The 17,145-nt window shown below is 39.7% G+C and overlaps 1 protein-coding gene and 1 non-coding gene across 2 annotated transcripts; both read left to right on the top strand.

Moving 5' to 3' along the window:
* The first annotated feature begins 2,472 nt into the window (after window positions 1-2,472).
* Window positions 2,473-2,554, top strand: trnas-gcu (transfer RNA serine (anticodon GCU)). Its single transcript has one exon. It is a non-coding gene; the product is annotated as a tRNA-Ser (tRNA).
* Window positions 2,555-11,835: 9,281 nt separating this feature from the next.
* On the top strand, window positions 11,836-16,910 carry LOC133155984 (sialate O-acetylesterase-like). The gene is made up of 10 exons (XM_061281693.1): window positions 11,836-12,071; window positions 12,458-12,622; window positions 13,236-13,390; window positions 13,893-14,031; window positions 14,105-14,279; window positions 14,366-14,451; window positions 14,517-14,650; window positions 15,031-15,188; window positions 15,623-15,809; window positions 15,977-16,910. The coding sequence occupies exons 1-10, from the start codon at window positions 11,978-11,980 to the stop codon at window positions 16,250-16,252; spliced, it is 1,569 nt and encodes a 522-aa protein (XP_061137677.1). The 5' UTR covers window positions 11,836-11,977; the 3' UTR covers window positions 16,253-16,910.
* Window positions 16,911-17,145: the final 235 nt, after the last annotated feature.

The raw sequence follows: 17,145 nt of genomic DNA, 5'->3' as shown, positions 1-17,145 counted from the left end.
TTTGTTACATTACCTCAACTTGCTTATTAATCAAACGGTTATACAGTATTTTGATAGAGGCCTGGTATTAATTCTGGAAAACTGTCAACTGTGCGAATTTCTGTCAGTCATAGGGGCCAGGTGATTAGATTGTCAGAGTAAACTGAGGATGACATCCATTTGTTTCTACACTGCAGCTATGCTTTTCCACATCACATCATTTTACATAAATGAAAGTGACACTTACAGGTTGAGCCATAGTACTCCTGTATATCGGTCTTGGCCAGTAATGTAAGTTACTGTCATACACGAGACCAATGAAAGTGGGCAATGATGATACACAATATGATGGAAACAATGGTGCCAAAGTTGTTGAACTTGTTGCAATGCACATCCACATTGCCATTATTTACATTTCAAGCAGATTAGAGCTACAATTGCCTGGCTACTAGTCCATTGTACATCTTGTCCAAAGTCACTTGAGATAGGCTTCATCTGGCCCTGATGGATGGAAGCCAACCCACCAAAACAGCAAATCTGCCCCTGCCTTCAATATGTGCTTCCTGGGAACAGGAAGAGTGCTGCTTTGTTTTTTGTTGACCCGTATTTGATGCCAGGAGATGCCATCACATTTTTTGGACGTTCAGCTTGGTAACTCTAACACGCTCATGGGCTCAGCTCCAAAGCACTTACACATACAAAATCAACGTGCCCATCAAAATCAATAGAGAGTCCTTTAATGCAATGTGATTCAATCGCTCCATGTTTTCCCATCATTTACTGTACATTTGAAGCAAATTAGACTTCAAACATGCAATTGAGCAGCTTACAGTCGTAGGTGTGCCCCATTTCTTTCCCAATGCCATCTGGAAGAAATTTAACAAACAGATGAATGACATGTAATGAAAATAGATTCCTTACGTTCAGTATTTTATGCAATCCAAAGGCTCTTAAGTGCAGTGAGTCACCCAGCGTGAGCACATGCTCATCTTGTTGGGACTTTCAACTGCCTCAATCAGAGATCATCACATTATCTCACATGGGTGATTTATTTGGCATAGTTTTTAATCCAGTTGCCTTTCCTGACACTACTGAGCAATTTTACACCGACTGAGAATTGAACACATACTACAAGAAAGCAGTAGTTTTTTATTTTTATTTTTTATTTTTTTTTTAAATCAGACAACACTAGCACACTGGCAAACACTGCTAACAAAAAGAGGCCGTGACAAATCAAATGAAGCAGAACGTGCTATTTGATCACCATCTAATGAGACTTATTCAACTCGGTCATACGTGACGGAATGGGTGCAACCATGTATGCGCACAACATTTGTCTACGTATTAAATAACATAAACACTAAGCAATGCGTTAATTGTATTTCCCTCAATAATTCAATGTAAATGGATTGAGGGCAACAATGTTGATCACAGCAATCCCCAGAGATGACACCCCCTAATGGGAATAGTAATTTCCCTATTTGTCAATAAAGTTTTCACCCTCAACCTTCGATGAACTTTAGTGCTAGGTCCTCTGTATGTCTAGATAGCATGCTCTAATTTGGAATTAAATTTGCACCAACAGGTTGCTCCTCTGCCAGCTGTTGATGATGCTTTGTGGAAATCAGCGATAAAAGCCATACCACATAGCAGAGGCGAAATACAACAAATTCAAACAATGTCATAATACCGGAGCTTCCTTTTTTAAAATGGACCGGTCATACTGGGGCAAAAAAGTCAGAGATTACAATGATAATGATTAATGGCATGGCTACAAAGTTACAAAGTGAAATGAGCACATCAGCATCATCACTAGCTGAGTGCTCTTGGTTAATTAGTTTGACATTTAGAAAAAGATTCCTATTGTGCCCTCATTGAGAAGCCACTAAAAGAAAACCCTGGAAGCAGAACAATATATTTCACATTGTCAGAACTGGGCTAAGGCTAATTAAACCAGTGTCTAGAACACGTGCAGATTATTTTCACGTACCTTTCTCTGGCTTGCGTTTAATGGTGTCATGAAGAAAATGAAAGTGGGCCCTGCTTTCCGCCGAGAATGATGTTCAATTCCTTTGATGAGATGTTTTCTCAAAAAGAACACAGGAAGAAATGTCCTTCATAGACTCAATCGTACTTGCAGCAAAGATTGAGCTATGTGGACCCTCAAAAGAAAACTCCAACTCATTCTTAGAAAAGCTACAGAAACATGTTGGAATCGTTGTCTTATAGAAAATTTGCTGCAACTGAATTATGTACAACTGCCTTGAGGAAAAATCTACTATAAGCCTGCCGTTTCAGAATATTATGGTTGCTGACATTCGGAACAATGGAGTGGAATCTTCTTGCAGGAAGTGCTCCACCATTTCAACTAACTCACCATGTCACACCTGGCTTTAATTTAAAGATCCAAAGGTTATTTGTCCCATCGACTTGATTTAAAGCTTAACTTCCCGACAAACTTTATATTTAGACTGATAGACAAGCATTTCAGAAGATGAGGTGACCGAGTGGTTAAGGTGATGGACTGCTAATCCATTGTGCTCTGCACGCGTGGGTTCGAATCCCATCCTCATCGAGTTGTCTCTGTTTTATCCTATATTGAATGTGTTTATATAAGGTTATCTCAGGTTTATGTCGATAGGTCATCTGCTTTGCGTGGGAAATTCTATTCCTTAAATATTTAGACCATTCTGACATGCAATGTGCTTCATTCCAAAGCGTGGGACTGGCAATGGATACAGCTCGATCCTCTGTGAGCCTTTGCTGAGTCCGCTCTAACTCTAACAACATCCATCCACCGATCTAAGGCACACAGCAGTATGAGTGAAGGAGCTCAGAGATCTAAGATGGGCTGAGATCATTCAAAGATTTGAAAACAAATGACACTGGGAACCAGTAAAGGGACGCCAGAGTAGAACTATATGCTCTCTCTTATGAGTACCATTCAATAGGCAAACAGCGGCCTTTTGGACCAACTGGACACGATTGAAAGTGCTGTTGAGAAAGGAGAAGCTTTACATTAGCTTGGTGCCTAAAATGAAAAAAGCTGGCTCCAATTTGCCCATCCAATTTTAAATCACTATCCAGTTTAAGACCCAAGTTCGAGACTGTTGACTTTAAATAAGTATCTCTATAACCACATCAAATTTTGAATTTCAGAACCGTATAAGATCTGATGACTTTTTCACTACTATGTTAGATGCTAATTTGCACCATTTTCCATGCAACATTGGCAAGCGTTACTGTGCAAAAAAAAATGAATAGCTGCCATTAATGAAGCCCATTCAATCTGAGACTATCAATGGCTGATAAGAAGATTAGTGCAGGGCTCAGAATTGGTGCTTAGATAATGTGCCAGGATTTCTAAGCAGCATCCGAATGAAAAGCTGCTGCTAACCAAATCACTTTACTTACTTGGTTGCATTAAGGAGAAGCTAGTGGAAATGCCATTGTGATAATATGTGATGTCAAATAATGAATAAAAGAAAGCAGGGTGAGCAGATTGGACACAAGAAACACTTTCCTGGATTCACATCGTATCTTTCTTTCTAATGTGTGTGTAGCACATCTCATAATATAAAGAGAACAAAGGAAATTAAACTTGTATCCAATCCTCAAAATGTTCAATGGCATTTTCACATTGTCCAATTCCATTATAGCAGAGCAGTGATGACTTCACACTTCAGCAGTAGGTCATGTCAGAGGTTGCTGACCAGGAGCTAGTGGGGGGAGGGTGATGCAGTACATTCTATTTGCAGTCTCAGAATGCAAGTGGACTGTTGGCATGTGGTCTGAAGGAAGAACAGCCCGAAAAGCACTTGGGCAAAATTCAGTGACGTGGCGCATAATATCACCCCTGGACTGTCACGCCTTTTGCGTCACAGCCAGATGTACTGTACCATATTTTCCGGACTATAAGGCGCACCTAAAAACCTGAAATTTTCTCAAAAGCCGACAGTGCGCCTTATAGTCCGGTGCGCCTTATATATGGACCAAATTCCTACATTTGAACTGGCCCGAAGCATTGTGTCATGAAACCAATCATAAGTGGCCCGCTGAAGACTATGAATTATGAATCAGAAAGACTATGGATCATTATTTTGTGATTATAAAGTAACATGTTGCGTCTGAAGTTGAAATAAAAAATATAAAATGGAGAATGATTTGATTTGGATTAAAAATCTGACATGACGCATTAATGGTACGCCTTATAGAAGGACAAAGTTTTAAAATTGGCCATTCATTGACGGTGCGCCTTATAGTCGGGTGTGCCTTATAGTCCGGAAAATACGGTACTTTGTTGTAGACTCAGTTGCGTCTCTATGAAGACTTAGTGGACACAACAACAACTACCACAAAATGTATATATTCTTATTACCTGGAGCAAACAACGCAAATCACAGGGAGAACATGACAACTCCACACAGGAGCCGAGATTCAAACCTTGAGACAGACTTTCAAACCACTCCATGCTGTGATAAAGCAAGAAAGCTTCAAGCTAATTAAAATAGATGTTGTAAACTGTGTGGTCAACAGACTGAACTGCGAGAAGAGAGAATTGGGCAAGAGAAGACAAACGAAATCTAGAAATCTGAAGCGACAAAGGACACGTCATATGGAAGAAGACACGATGGAGAAAGAAAGAACGATTGAGCAGCACATTAGAATATATTGGTCAGGATGTTGAGTAGGACAGAAGAGGACGGACTGAGTCATCGTTATGATAATTCGGAGGCGGCAGAGTGCTGACTCACTCTAATGTACTTTCACAGAAACATGGAATGTCACGGCGCACCTCAGGGGCGCGATGATCAGTGCAAAGTTAGGAGACACGCAATACTGTCGCGATCGAGCACTGGCACTCTTGTGCTGGTGTCAATTACCGTCTTTAAGAAAGGACAGTGAAATTGGAACTTGATTTCCAAAACATGTTTTACTCCTTCTTTGAAACTAGAAGACATATCATCTCTTCTATATTTTCTTTTTCAACAGTACTGGGGACCTTTTATAAATGAATGCACATGTTGGACTCTTTATATCACAGCCAACTTCTTTTCATCACGAATTGTAATCCCTAAACACATCACAGTTTATTACAGACCAAGGCTGGCCCGCCATTGCTTGCCAAACTAACCCTAAATCACTGCTATCTTTTCATCTGCAAGGCTATCCTATGTATGCCCCAGGCTTAAAAGTGTTCCCTCATTGCGCAAAACTCTGTTAACTATTATAGCCTCAGATCTCAAGAGGTCAAGTCTCTCTATCCAAAGAGAGTGCAACCTTTGTAATACAATACTTGGAAGAATTCATTAAGAACAAGGCAGTCAGTGTAAAATCAAGCTACATGCTACCGGATCATAAAAATCACCACACACAACATTGAGGCTTTAATTTCTCTTAAGTGGTGAATGCAACTGGCTAATTTTTGGGCCGTGAAGTCTGTTAGTTTAATGAGACTTTGCCGTGTATTATTTAGCATTATACTGCATTGCATTGTACAGATAATTAGAAAGGGCTGCAGAAGCAGGATAACAATACTGATCATTTAAATAAGGTGTGTTGCAACAGGGAAACATAGAAAACGTGCAGGAGGACCAGAGTTGCCTACCCATGGACTGAAGTGTGATTTTGCCCCTCTCCTACATCTAAGTAAAACAAAAAATGATTTGAGCAAGCATTTGGCGCTGTGAGGTTTCATCAGATAATTTGCATTAATGAGTGCAGTAAATAGTGTTTACTGAAGATATAGCCGAGTCATACTGTAGATAGATTGCTCTATAGTACAGGAATAAGACAGTGCCAGCATGCACTCCTGATGATTTTTTCATGATGTTGAGCCATTACGACTCCGCTAATGACTTCTGAATGAGATGCCAGATGTTAAGACTTTTGAACTGAACAACTCCATACACATTTATGTGTCCCATAAACCAATGTAATAGATCAAAACAATGCCTTAAGGATTTTTTCTAGTTCATTTCATTTATGTGCATGTCTTGTTAAACGACCGGATTGTCTTTAATGCATTCAATCCATTATTAGCTTTCTTAATCAGACAACATCTGAGTGTCCTTTTACATCAAAGTTGTTTTTGATATGAGTTACTGTTACTATATCAGTTAAAATTGCTGTCCCTCTAGGGAAATGAAAATACTTGGGCAACACTAAATTTACTCGCAACCCTTTGCTGATTTGCCCTCAGTGAGTGGATGAGGCATTTACTTTGACCTTCTCCTTCCCTTTGAGTCATCATTACCTGCGTCAATTTCTGAATGACTCAACACTATAAAGTACACTCAAGTCAGAGAGGATATTCAAATGCAGCCCATTTACCGCACAGCGATTTATTGTTTTTATTATACTCGGAATATCTCAGTGGTAATAGTAAGTGGTTAAGCAGTGCCCGATAGAATTTATTATAATTTTTGTGACAGAAGCAAAGCAAATTATAAAGCACATTTCGTACACCAGGCAATTCAATTTGCTTCGCTGAGCAAACACCCAACACGCAAAAACAATTCCATACAAAACCACTGAAGACATTCAAAGGCAAAGCAGCCTTAAAAAGCTCACATATTAATTTAATTGACAACAATGTACCCAAGTGAAGAAAAACAGTATGAAAAATGAATGAAAAGTAACTTTTTTATAAGTCTGTTTTTTTGTTTTTCAAAAAGCACTTTCATTTTATTTCATTCGGGGTTTTTTTCAATTGTAGTTTTAGTTTTCATTCACTAAAATAACCTAAATTATTACTTTGCTAGTCTCCTTGCACTTATTCATAGAATAGCAAAAGTTAAAAAAAACACTATTATAAATAATGAAAGCTACATACTGGAAAAAAACGGACCTTATGTCATGTACTGGATAGAAGAGAAATTCAAATATAATCATAAAAAAAACTATTCAAGTTTGGCTGAAGTAATAGATTTTAGTGTAAACATATTGTAATGTGCAAAGATGAAGGCATTCAAGTGTTGTATGTCACAGAGGTATTGTAAACTGGACACATTTTACACATAAGTTATTGAACCATACTTGGCCTTATTTGCTTGTTGTACTGCCATGTTACGAGAGTGGCCTCTAGCGGTCATATGTGTGAATAATGAATTGATTTTATCTCTGTGTCGCCCTCTTGCTCTCTCTCCTTTTCTATCTATCTATCTATCTATCTATCTATCTATCTATCTATCTATCTATCTATCTATCTATCTATCTATCTATCTATCTATCTATCTATCTATCTATCTATCTATCTATCTATCTATCTATCTATCTATCTATCTATTTATCTATCTATCTATCTATCTATCTATCTATCTATCTATCTGTCTGTCTGTCTGTCTGTCTGTCTGTCTGTCTGTCTGTCTGTCTGTCTGTCTGTCTGTCTGTCTGTCTGTCTGTCTGTCCACAATATGTTTGCGCATGGACTCACTTGTCTTTGACATTTAATTATTGCATATTCACGCCTTAGCAAACATATCAGTGCTTCAGAAAAGATCAGTTAATGTCTCAAGAGAAGTATTAGTCAAGGAGGATGATGGAATAAATGTTTTTAGGGGCCTAACATATTAATTGCCTCTTTGTCATGCATATTAAAGGCAGCAGAGGTTAAATTAGCGTAACTTATCCACAGAATTTAGGAGGCAGAATTTACTCTCTCAGGCTAAATTGCTGGTACCTTCTGAATGAAACATAATACCCTGTGTGGATTTGGAAAATTGAATATAAGACAGCTCTGCATTTCCGCTGCAAGCATGCAACAGTGACTTTATTTTTTTTACTAACACTGAGAAAAAAAATATGGTTGGTACCTTTCTGTTAACAAAAGACAATATCAAGACATTTAATATTGCGTGATAGAGATAACTAACTAACAATACAGTGACACAAGAACAACCAAGTGTGGAGGAGCCTACCATTGAAGGAACTGGACCTGCTCTGAAATATGTTGATCTGGATCTTTGCAGGGATGGATCAATGAAGGCATGGATGCATGTGTGGAAGTGTCCTAAATTGTATTATGAAATGTCCTGATCCAAAATGTGCTACACAGTGTTAGCTAACCAGCTCATATGTCTTCCATCAGTATAAAGACCCAAACCTTGTTTGTGAAGGTCTTGTTAAGTACTATTCAAACAGTTCTTTCAGTCAGACAGGAAAGATAATTTTTACCTGCTTAACACATTTTGGCTACTCCCTGTAGCCTTCCTCAGAAACGTCAAACAAGAGTGATTAAAACAAAAATAACAGTCTATTTCGAAGTGCAGTGATCTGAATCCCATTGAACATCTTTGGAAGAAGCTGAAACTTGCTGTCAGGAAATGGCACCCTTGAAATCGGATCATTAAGCCAGCTGTCTCTTTTGGTGACCTTCCCCCTTCCCCTCCATGTTTGTTTGTTCTGGTGGTTAATTGCAAGTTTGGATGCAGACGTGCAGCTGCAACGTCCAGCTTGAGCATACAGTGCGTTCTTACAGCTCATAAATACAGAGGTGGAAAAACGATGGAATCAAAATCTGTTTTTACATGCAAGATTGAAGGGATCGTCAACCTTATTAAATGTTAGTGTTGCGGTACTTCTTGGCTACTGTCTACTAATTTGATAAATACCTCTGAAATACTCATAACTCACTGGTGAGCTATGTTTAGAACAGACCAGCTGGGATATTAAGCTGTGAGATTTATCGGCAAAGAATATTACCATCAATGCAAGTTTCCTGTTTTGTTTTTTTGTTTGTTTTGCAATTTTGCTTCAAACATGGTGCTGGCAGCCATAAATTAAAAGTCCTGCATAGTGTGCAACATACGTACTGGCTGTCAATGAAATGTATACATACAAGATATATGTTGAGGATATCGTAATAAATACATGGGATTATCTAAATTTTCTGGTTTTGGGATGATTACTCTTTCTAAAAAATGAGAATCAATGTCAGCACTAGCAGTAGGGGTGAAACTCCACTTGCTTTCTTGCACGTAATAGCTGCTGAGTGTCGCTAATTTGAGAGCTTCATCACATGACGGATGTTGCATCAAGGGACCTACGAGGACCTCGACAGCGGCCATAAATCTTGGTTCACGCTTGGTGCCACAAACATATCTGCATCCGTCACGGCAGCGCATGAAATTAGCTGCGAAATTTGATGGAACGGCCCAGAGCATATTCCACTGATCACTGAAGGAGCACTTTTATTTTCAAATCCTATTTTGCCTATCTAATTCAAGCTTGGTTTCTGAAGTGATTTTCTTGAAATACACCTTCAATGTTGTCTGGAGGAACATGATGAGTAAATTTGGAGGTAACACTGAATGATTGCAATGTTTCTTTTAAAAGTGTTACTTTGAAGTTACTGTAATAAAGAAAGAAAATAATGAGTCAGTATTTATCAGTGCAGCAGCCAATCACAATTAAGAAGAGAAAACGCTTTGTCATCTAAATGATGTGTCGCATTACTCGAAGCTGCAGGTTCTTCCATTTTTCTTAAATCATATCATCTGTGTTGTAAATGAATTATTGAAGTTAATTGAAGAGGCATATGGCCAAGAAACATTCACAAAGAAGATTGAGATGAAGAAGCTTTGATGCCAGTAATGTCAAGTTACAGATGCACTCACCAAGATGCGTTGTTCATATTATCACTGACACCAGTAGCGACACGCGCCTTTGACGTCTATTTCCCTTCCACCAAACACAAGCAAATTCCCACTCTGATTGCTTGTCATGGTGTCAACAACTGTGTGTTTCACAGCAGTGTCTCGCAGATGCTCTGCAGAACGTCGACAGCTTTGACAACTCTGTCAATTAGCAGGCAGAATGGCAAGAGGGATGCTCACCACAGAAGTAAAGAACGAAAAAGACACACAAGGAAAATTAAAAAAATCATTCAATTTAATTAGACATGGGTGCCAGTGTTTACAGTGTTTACCTTATGACACAGGTGTCAAAGTCAAGGCCCAGGGGGCAGGTACGGCCCGCCACACCATTTTATGTGGCCCGCGAAGAAAAATTGTGCATCAAATTGGTGTGTCATTACTAGAATTGCAAATTGTCTTCCCTTTTAATAATAGCTTCTTCTTCTTTTTTTAAATATTTGACCAGTTTTCACTCGTCTGATTTGAAAACGAGTTAATTGTCAGTTCGTTTTGTAGCTTTTACTGTATATAATATGTGCTCATACATTTATTTGGGTTGACAGTCATAATGGCCCTCCGAAAGAAGCTATGACTACAATGCGGCCCATGAAAAAAAAGGAGTTTGACACCCATGCCTGATGAGGTAAAGGTGAAATTTGGACATATGTCAAAGTAATCTGTGACATAATAAGTGATAGCTGCAAGGTTATCACTTTTATTATTATTCATGCAAAGGGAGACAAAACAATCTGCTTCCATGCATTTCATCAGTCACTCACAGAGATGCAGGGTTCGGTTCTGGCTCTGGCCTCTCCGTGCCTGGGTGGGAAAACTCCGGGTACTCAGGTTTCCATATTCCAAAAGCATGCATGTTGCATGGAAAGCTTATTGACCACTGCAAATTACCGGTAGGAGTGTGAGTGCGAATGGTTGGTTGAGCTGTTGCAGCTCCCGTGAGAATATGGATGGATGGATGGATGGATGGATGGATGGATGGATGGATGGATGGATGGACGGACGGATGGACGAATGAGTAGTGTGTGTGCGCATGTTCGTGCATGTGCCAGTGCCTGCGTTTATACGCAATTTACCGTATTTTGCGCCCTATTAGGCGCACCGGGTTATAAGGCGCACCTTCAATGAACGGCCCATTTTAAAACTTTGTCCATATATAAGGCCCACCGGACTATAAGGCGCATAAAATAGAAGCTTTACTGCAACAAACTGAGGTTGACTAGCCAATAACCAACGAGCCCTCTGTAAACAATCGCGTTTCTCAAACGATCTCCTATAAAATGATCAGAACTGACTAAAGTTCGATCTAACGCATTGGTACTACTTACTAGGGGTGTAAATCGCGGGTTTTTTCACGATACGATATAATATCGATATAAAGAACTACGATACGATATTTGCCGATATCTTAAAGCCTGCTGCGATTCATTCACGATATATCGCGATATAGTGCTCTACGATCGATTTTTTTTTTTTTTTAATAAAAAATATAGAACAATATCCTGATTTATAACAATTCATACGCAAAATCAACAAGGTACTGCAAACTCTTTATTTAGGAAATTACAAGAGTATTGTAGTATACAAAGTGCGCATTTTAACACTGAACTTTGATGTCGTGTTTTTTCTTTAAAGGTGCGGCGAGATTTGTGCTCCCTGAATATTTGATCACCGCATGGCAGGATTTACAAACTGCACGTGTCTTGTCCGTTGAGCCATCTTTTCTTTGGAATCCATAGTGCTTCCAAACGAATGACTTGAAGCCTAAAGGGGAGGAAATTTCCTCGTCTCTTTGGACACTAGCCATAGCACCAGCCCAGGAGCCGCGTACTAGTTGTCGCCTCCCCTTTCACGCGCGTGCTCTGCTCACAACACAACAACGCCGGGCGCAGTGCTCCCAGAAAGAGGAAGCAAGCAACAATGAACTGGATTTCAAAATAAAGTCGCGTCTAATGTCCGAGGTCAAACACGGCGATATAAATCGATGTTTACCTTTAGCATCGATGCCAATAAATCGTATAGCATTATATCGATTAATCGATGTGTATCGATGTATCGTTACACCCCTACTACTTACCTATGTTTCCCTTCCATATCGATTCGTAGATCTACTCGAAACATTAACGGAGCAGCCTATTTTGAAATGAAATAGCCTCGCGGGTACAACAGCTATTAAGAAAATACAATAATCAGGGAGTGCCTGCGTTTATATGCATGTGAATCAGGAAGTACAATTACTTCTATCTTCTCTCTCTCTCACTCACTGATTCACTAGCTCACTCACTCACTCACTCACTCACTCACTTTTAGTCCATGTTACCTTTTCCAGTGTAGACCGCCCGAGAATTATGGGACTAAGCACCCCAACTGTGTTTTGTGCTTACCTACTTGTTACGCCGGTTTTGATTATTTGGGTATTGATTCCTCAGGTTTTTTCCCACGGTGAGTAAAAACACTTTACATTTTTGAGTTATCAACGTTAGAGTTAAGTGTGTCGTGCTCAGTAATGAATTTTACAGACTAGATTATTTTATAGGTCGCCAATGTAACTTTACGAGTAAATTCACACTTTACGAGTGAATTGGGTGTTCTTTCATAATTCATTCTTGGCAACTGAAGGTGTCATTTGCTTTTTCCGCACTGATCGGTTAACTTTTATGCGTCATTTTCAGCGAAAAGACATAATTGGTGATTATCACGAAAGAACACCACACTGTAGTTAGTCACGGCACTTTTGTGTAGCTTGTTATTTTGTTTAGGTGTGCAAATGTTGTGTCAATCAATGATCACGTGAAGCTTTCTTTCAAGAGAACACTGTTTCTGTCTAGATCAAACCATTGGTTTTGCTTCCTACTATGGCAACCACATGGTGCTGCAGAAGTCTCCGGAGAGAGCCATTCTGTGGGGTTACGGCAGGCCTGAGGGTGCCCAGGTCACAGTCTACTTGTCAGGACCGATGAAATACAATAGCTCACCAGTCACTGTGCAGAATGGTAAATGTAGCTTTTTGCTGTTGAGCGGGAGGTTCGATACAAACATTCTGGCTGTGATTGAGAAAAAAAGAAAACCTGATTAACCTGATCTTGATGAACATGCAGTAAGCAAATCGCTGGAGACTAATTATTCTTTTATTTTGAGCCAAGCCCTTCAGACACAAATTAATAAGGAATTTACAATTTCTATTTCTGACTTTGCAGGCTTCATTTTAATATTTTTTTTACGGGGCGCACAGTAGCTTAAATAATGCTCATTCTTGCTGTTTGCTTTGTGATTGAGCAGCAGCGCCAGTGGTTCGGCTGGGAGAAAAACAGCAGGCTCGGGACAAGGTTGATTCTTGGGAATTTGTGAACTCACAAATACCAATAATAAGAGAGACACAATAACTTATACAGTATTTTCTATACAATATATGCCTGCATTTTTGTGTGTGCGATTTTCAAATATTTTTACGGAGTAAGAAATTCATTACAATAACTAGATGCTTAAAGCACTTGTGAGTGGTAAAAACATTTTTTTTAAATTGTCTTTGCGCGTGGGTCTGGAATGTATCACATGCAATGAATGTGGGATAACTGGTAAAGCCACGGTCCACTATCACACCTGCAGCCATCTGGCGAGTCGCCCTGGACCCTATCGAGGCTGGCGGTCCCTACAACGTGACTGCAACACTTCAGAACAGTTCGGCCACTCTGATGGATGTGCTGTTTGGCGACGTTTGGCTTTGTAGTGGCCAGAGCAACATGTACTTTGAAATGTCTAAGGTCAGCAAAAAAAACACAGGAAATTCATACATGACTGACTGGTGGACAGAAAACGTTGGGGTACAACTTGGAATCAAACCAACACTAAATTACATTATCCGGTACATCCCACAATAAGTGAATGCCGTGATACAGAAATCACCAAGTGAAATAATCCTGAGGCATTTTATAGCATTTATGGCACCTAATTTTTAAAGTCTTGCAAACACACTCCAACAAATATATTTTATTGAGCGAGTGCAATAGTAATCAATAACATAAAAGTACTGTACTGCACGGTGAAACAGGGTACCCAGAATACAACTGAAATACACGAGATTTCGTCCACCGTAAGAGTTAATTGTGCAAAGAAAATAACGTAAACGCAAAGCTGGAACCGTCAATTTGCTGTCATGAGCACGTCTGAGCAGATTCTTGTAAGGTCAAAATGATGAATGGCGGCATCATTGTGAACCCCTTGTACTCGGTTAGGGATTCAAAATGCTTTTTTACTTCCCATTAGATTTTCAATGCATCCGAGGAACTCGCTCTTGCGTCCAAGTACCCTCACGTGAGGCCTTTTATGGTAGCTTTGAAGATGAGTGACACTGAGTTGACTGATCTGATTGGAGTAACGCTACCGTGGTTTGTGCCTGAAGCAAGTAAGCAAGTTTTTTATTTACTTGCCGATATTATGATCCAAAGTCTGCTTTTGAGAAGGCAATACGTTTCCAGGTGGTCTGTCGCAGTTCTCTGCAGTGTGTTGGCTCTTTGGACGTTACATGTACGAGAACCTGAACTACCCGATAGGACTGGTGGAGACCAGTTGGGGGTCCACGCCCGTCGAAGCCTGGTCATCTTTACGAGCGCTTCAGAAATGTGGACTGGACCAAAATGAAAAGTATAGTAGGTATGGACACAGACTACTTGAGGACTGGAACCACTTTGTGCTTGGGGACCACTGGTCTAAACGGGTGCAAAATATTTTGTCCTCAGTTCACGGACTGACAACTCTGTTCTGTGGAATGCGATGATCCACCCACTGCTTAACATGACAATCAAAGGAGCCCTCTGGTACCAAGGTAACGTGCACGGTCAGAACCTACTGAATTTGCAATCAAGAAGATATTTGACTTTTTGTTTTTAGGTGAAAGAAATTCGAATTATCATCAAAACGAATACAACTGTTCGTTCCCTGCCATGATTGATGACTGGAGGATGGCATTTCACCTGGGCTCAGATGGGCAGACTGCCATGGACTTTCCCTTTGGATTTGTACAGGTACTTTAATGACCAATGTGTAACAGCTAATTGTTTGATTTAAAATGGTATCCTTCAATGAAAGCAGACTGATAATATTTGCTTTTACTTTGGAACTGCACTGATCAACAATTTTGCCAATTCTCTGACATATTACGGACAAAACCAGTAACTAAATCACAACTGCAGTGTTTTCTGCCCTGTAAATTGGAAATAATTCCTTTTTTTAAAGGGATGGATATCAAAATGTGTTTTAAAAATCACATCCATCCATTTATTGCCATTATTGTAGAAAGATTCTTAAAATAATTGATAGAGCCTCATTATTATTTCTTTGACCAGCGACAACTTTGTCATTAGTGCCTTTTAGACAGTAATAATCGATTTCTCTCTGAGGCTAGCTGTCCGCCAACAAAAGCGGCATTCGTGGGAATGACGGCTTTCCAAATATCCGCTGGCACCAGACGGCTGACAAAGGCTTTCTCCCAAACTCTCGTCTGCAAAGGACTTTCATGGCTGTGGCTTTGGATTTGCCGGATGAAACTTCACCGTATGGCACGTAAGAAAACAGTATGGGTGTATACTTAAGTGACTCACACAGATTGAATTAGCGGTGTGACGATTCATCGATAACTAATCAATTATCGAATTAATTGATAATTATTTTGAGACTCAAATAATCCTTTGGGATGGAAATGAACATGCTTACTTTTAAAATTGCTCTTTCAAATAATCAACAGAATAATTGCAAGATTAATCAATTATTAAAATAATCGTAAATTGTAGTAAACTGGTTTTGCTCCATTCATCATTTACAGTATTTCACAAACAGTATGACTTGCAAGTGATTGTGCTATGAGAAACCTAATCATATTACTGGGAGGGGGGGGGGCTAAAAGGTGGCTCAATAGAAGAATGGTGCTCATGTTTCTGAACTGACTATGTGTGTGTGTGCGTGTGCATGTGTGTGCGTGCGTGCGTGCGTGCGTGCAGAATCCACCCTCGTCATAAGCAGGACATAGCATACAGACTGACACTCGGAGCACGAGCAGTGGCCTACAATGAAAAGGATGTGGTCTTCCTTGGACCTTTCCCAAAACAAATACTGTCCACTCCAATGTATATCAACATTACCTACGACCAGGCAGTTGCAGTCAAGTCATCAAAAGACATCTTTGAGGTAATAAATATTAATGAGGTAATAAACATTGACCTTATTGCTTAGAGAACTTGCAGCAGCCTAAAGCTAGTGATTCCCAGCACTGCCCTAAACAATGTATTTGTAATTTAATAAATCGGCTCAAACAAGTGAATTACCTCTCCTATAAACTGTGTTTTTCCTCCAAGATTTGCTGCTCACAGTCACACGGCCCATGTGGGCCCAAGTCCCAGTGGGTTCCGGCTCCCATCGTCCAATGGTCTTCCACCAGTATCCAGATAGCAGCCAATGTCTGCGATGTAGCAGCGCTACGATATGCGTGGAAAGACCAGCCATGTGATTTCAAAGCTTGTCCCGTTTACGGCGCAATAACTGCATTACCTGCACCCCCGTTCATTTTCGATTGCTATCAAGTTAATACTTCTGGCACAGTGGTTCTTAACCTGGGTTCGATCGAACCCTAGAGGTTCGATGAGTCGATCTCAGGGGTTCGGTAGAGCCTCCACTGCGGAGGTCCGAACACACCTAATTTATAAGTTTGTAATAAAGCATATCTGAACTGGTCTCGCAAAGGCCAAAGCAGAAGTCACACTGATTTGCAGATATGTCATTTGTTGTGAGTTCATGCATTGTGTTGGTTTTGTTCTTTGAATAAGGTGATGTTTATGCATGGCTCATTTTGTGCACCAGTAATAAAAATAGAGTTGTGGAATTTGAAAAAAATAATTTGTGCACCAGTAAAAAACATCTGTCTTCAATTTGAAAAAAATAATTTTATTTTTCACTAAAGAGGTGTTCGGTGAATGTGCGTATGAAACTAGTGGGGTTCAGTACCTCCAACAAGGTTAAGAACCACTGCTCTGGCATCACAACAGATAACAAGCAATCTTTTTGGAAATATGTTTTATAAGTCTCTATAAATTAGCTGCTGTGGTGTACGGTGTACTATGCATAAAATTCTGATTACGTTTTTGAAAACACTGTCAATGATATCCATGACCCTAAGACTGGATAAGGTCCATGTTTTTATTTAAACAAACACTTTCCCATACAAGTCACTGTCATTTACACAAGCTACTTGAGCTACTGGTTTCTATTCACAAAAATAAACGATCAATGTTTCTGCATTTGTCATCCTTGTCTTGTTCAAAAAGTCTTTTTTCAAACTTGAGTCAAAAAGTCTATTTTCAAACTTGAAAAAGAGGGGGTCGTCTTACAATCAGGGTCGTCTTATATTCAGGCCAATACGGTACCTTTTTTTATGACAGTGAGGTGTCGGACAAATTTTACCTTTGACGTCAGTGCCTCCCCAGTCATGAACCTCACCGCACATCACTGTGCTGTAGATAGTCTAGGA

Source organism: Syngnathus typhle, linkage group LG6 (assembly GCF_033458585.1).
Source record: "Syngnathus typhle isolate RoL2023-S1 ecotype Sweden linkage group LG6, RoL_Styp_1.0, whole genome shotgun sequence".
Lineage (NCBI taxonomy): Eukaryota > Metazoa > Chordata > Actinopteri > Syngnathiformes > Syngnathidae > Syngnathus > Syngnathus typhle.
The sequence above is the reverse complement of the archived record's forward strand: the minus strand, read 5'-3'. Positions and strand labels throughout refer to the sequence as shown.

Coding starts and splice junctions, on each gene's coding strand:
- LOC133155984 (XM_061281693.1), top strand. CDS start 11,978: ATGGGACTAAGCACCCCAACTGTGTTTTGTGCTTACCTACTTGTTACG. Junction 13,391..13,892: donor TGTACTTTGAAATGTCTAAG/GTCAGCAAAAAA, acceptor ACTTCCCATTAG/ATTTTCAATGCATCCGAGGA. Junction 14,032..14,104: donor GTGGTTTGTGCCTGAAGCAA/GTAAGCAAGTTT, acceptor ATACGTTTCCAG/GTGGTCTGTCGCAGTTCTCT.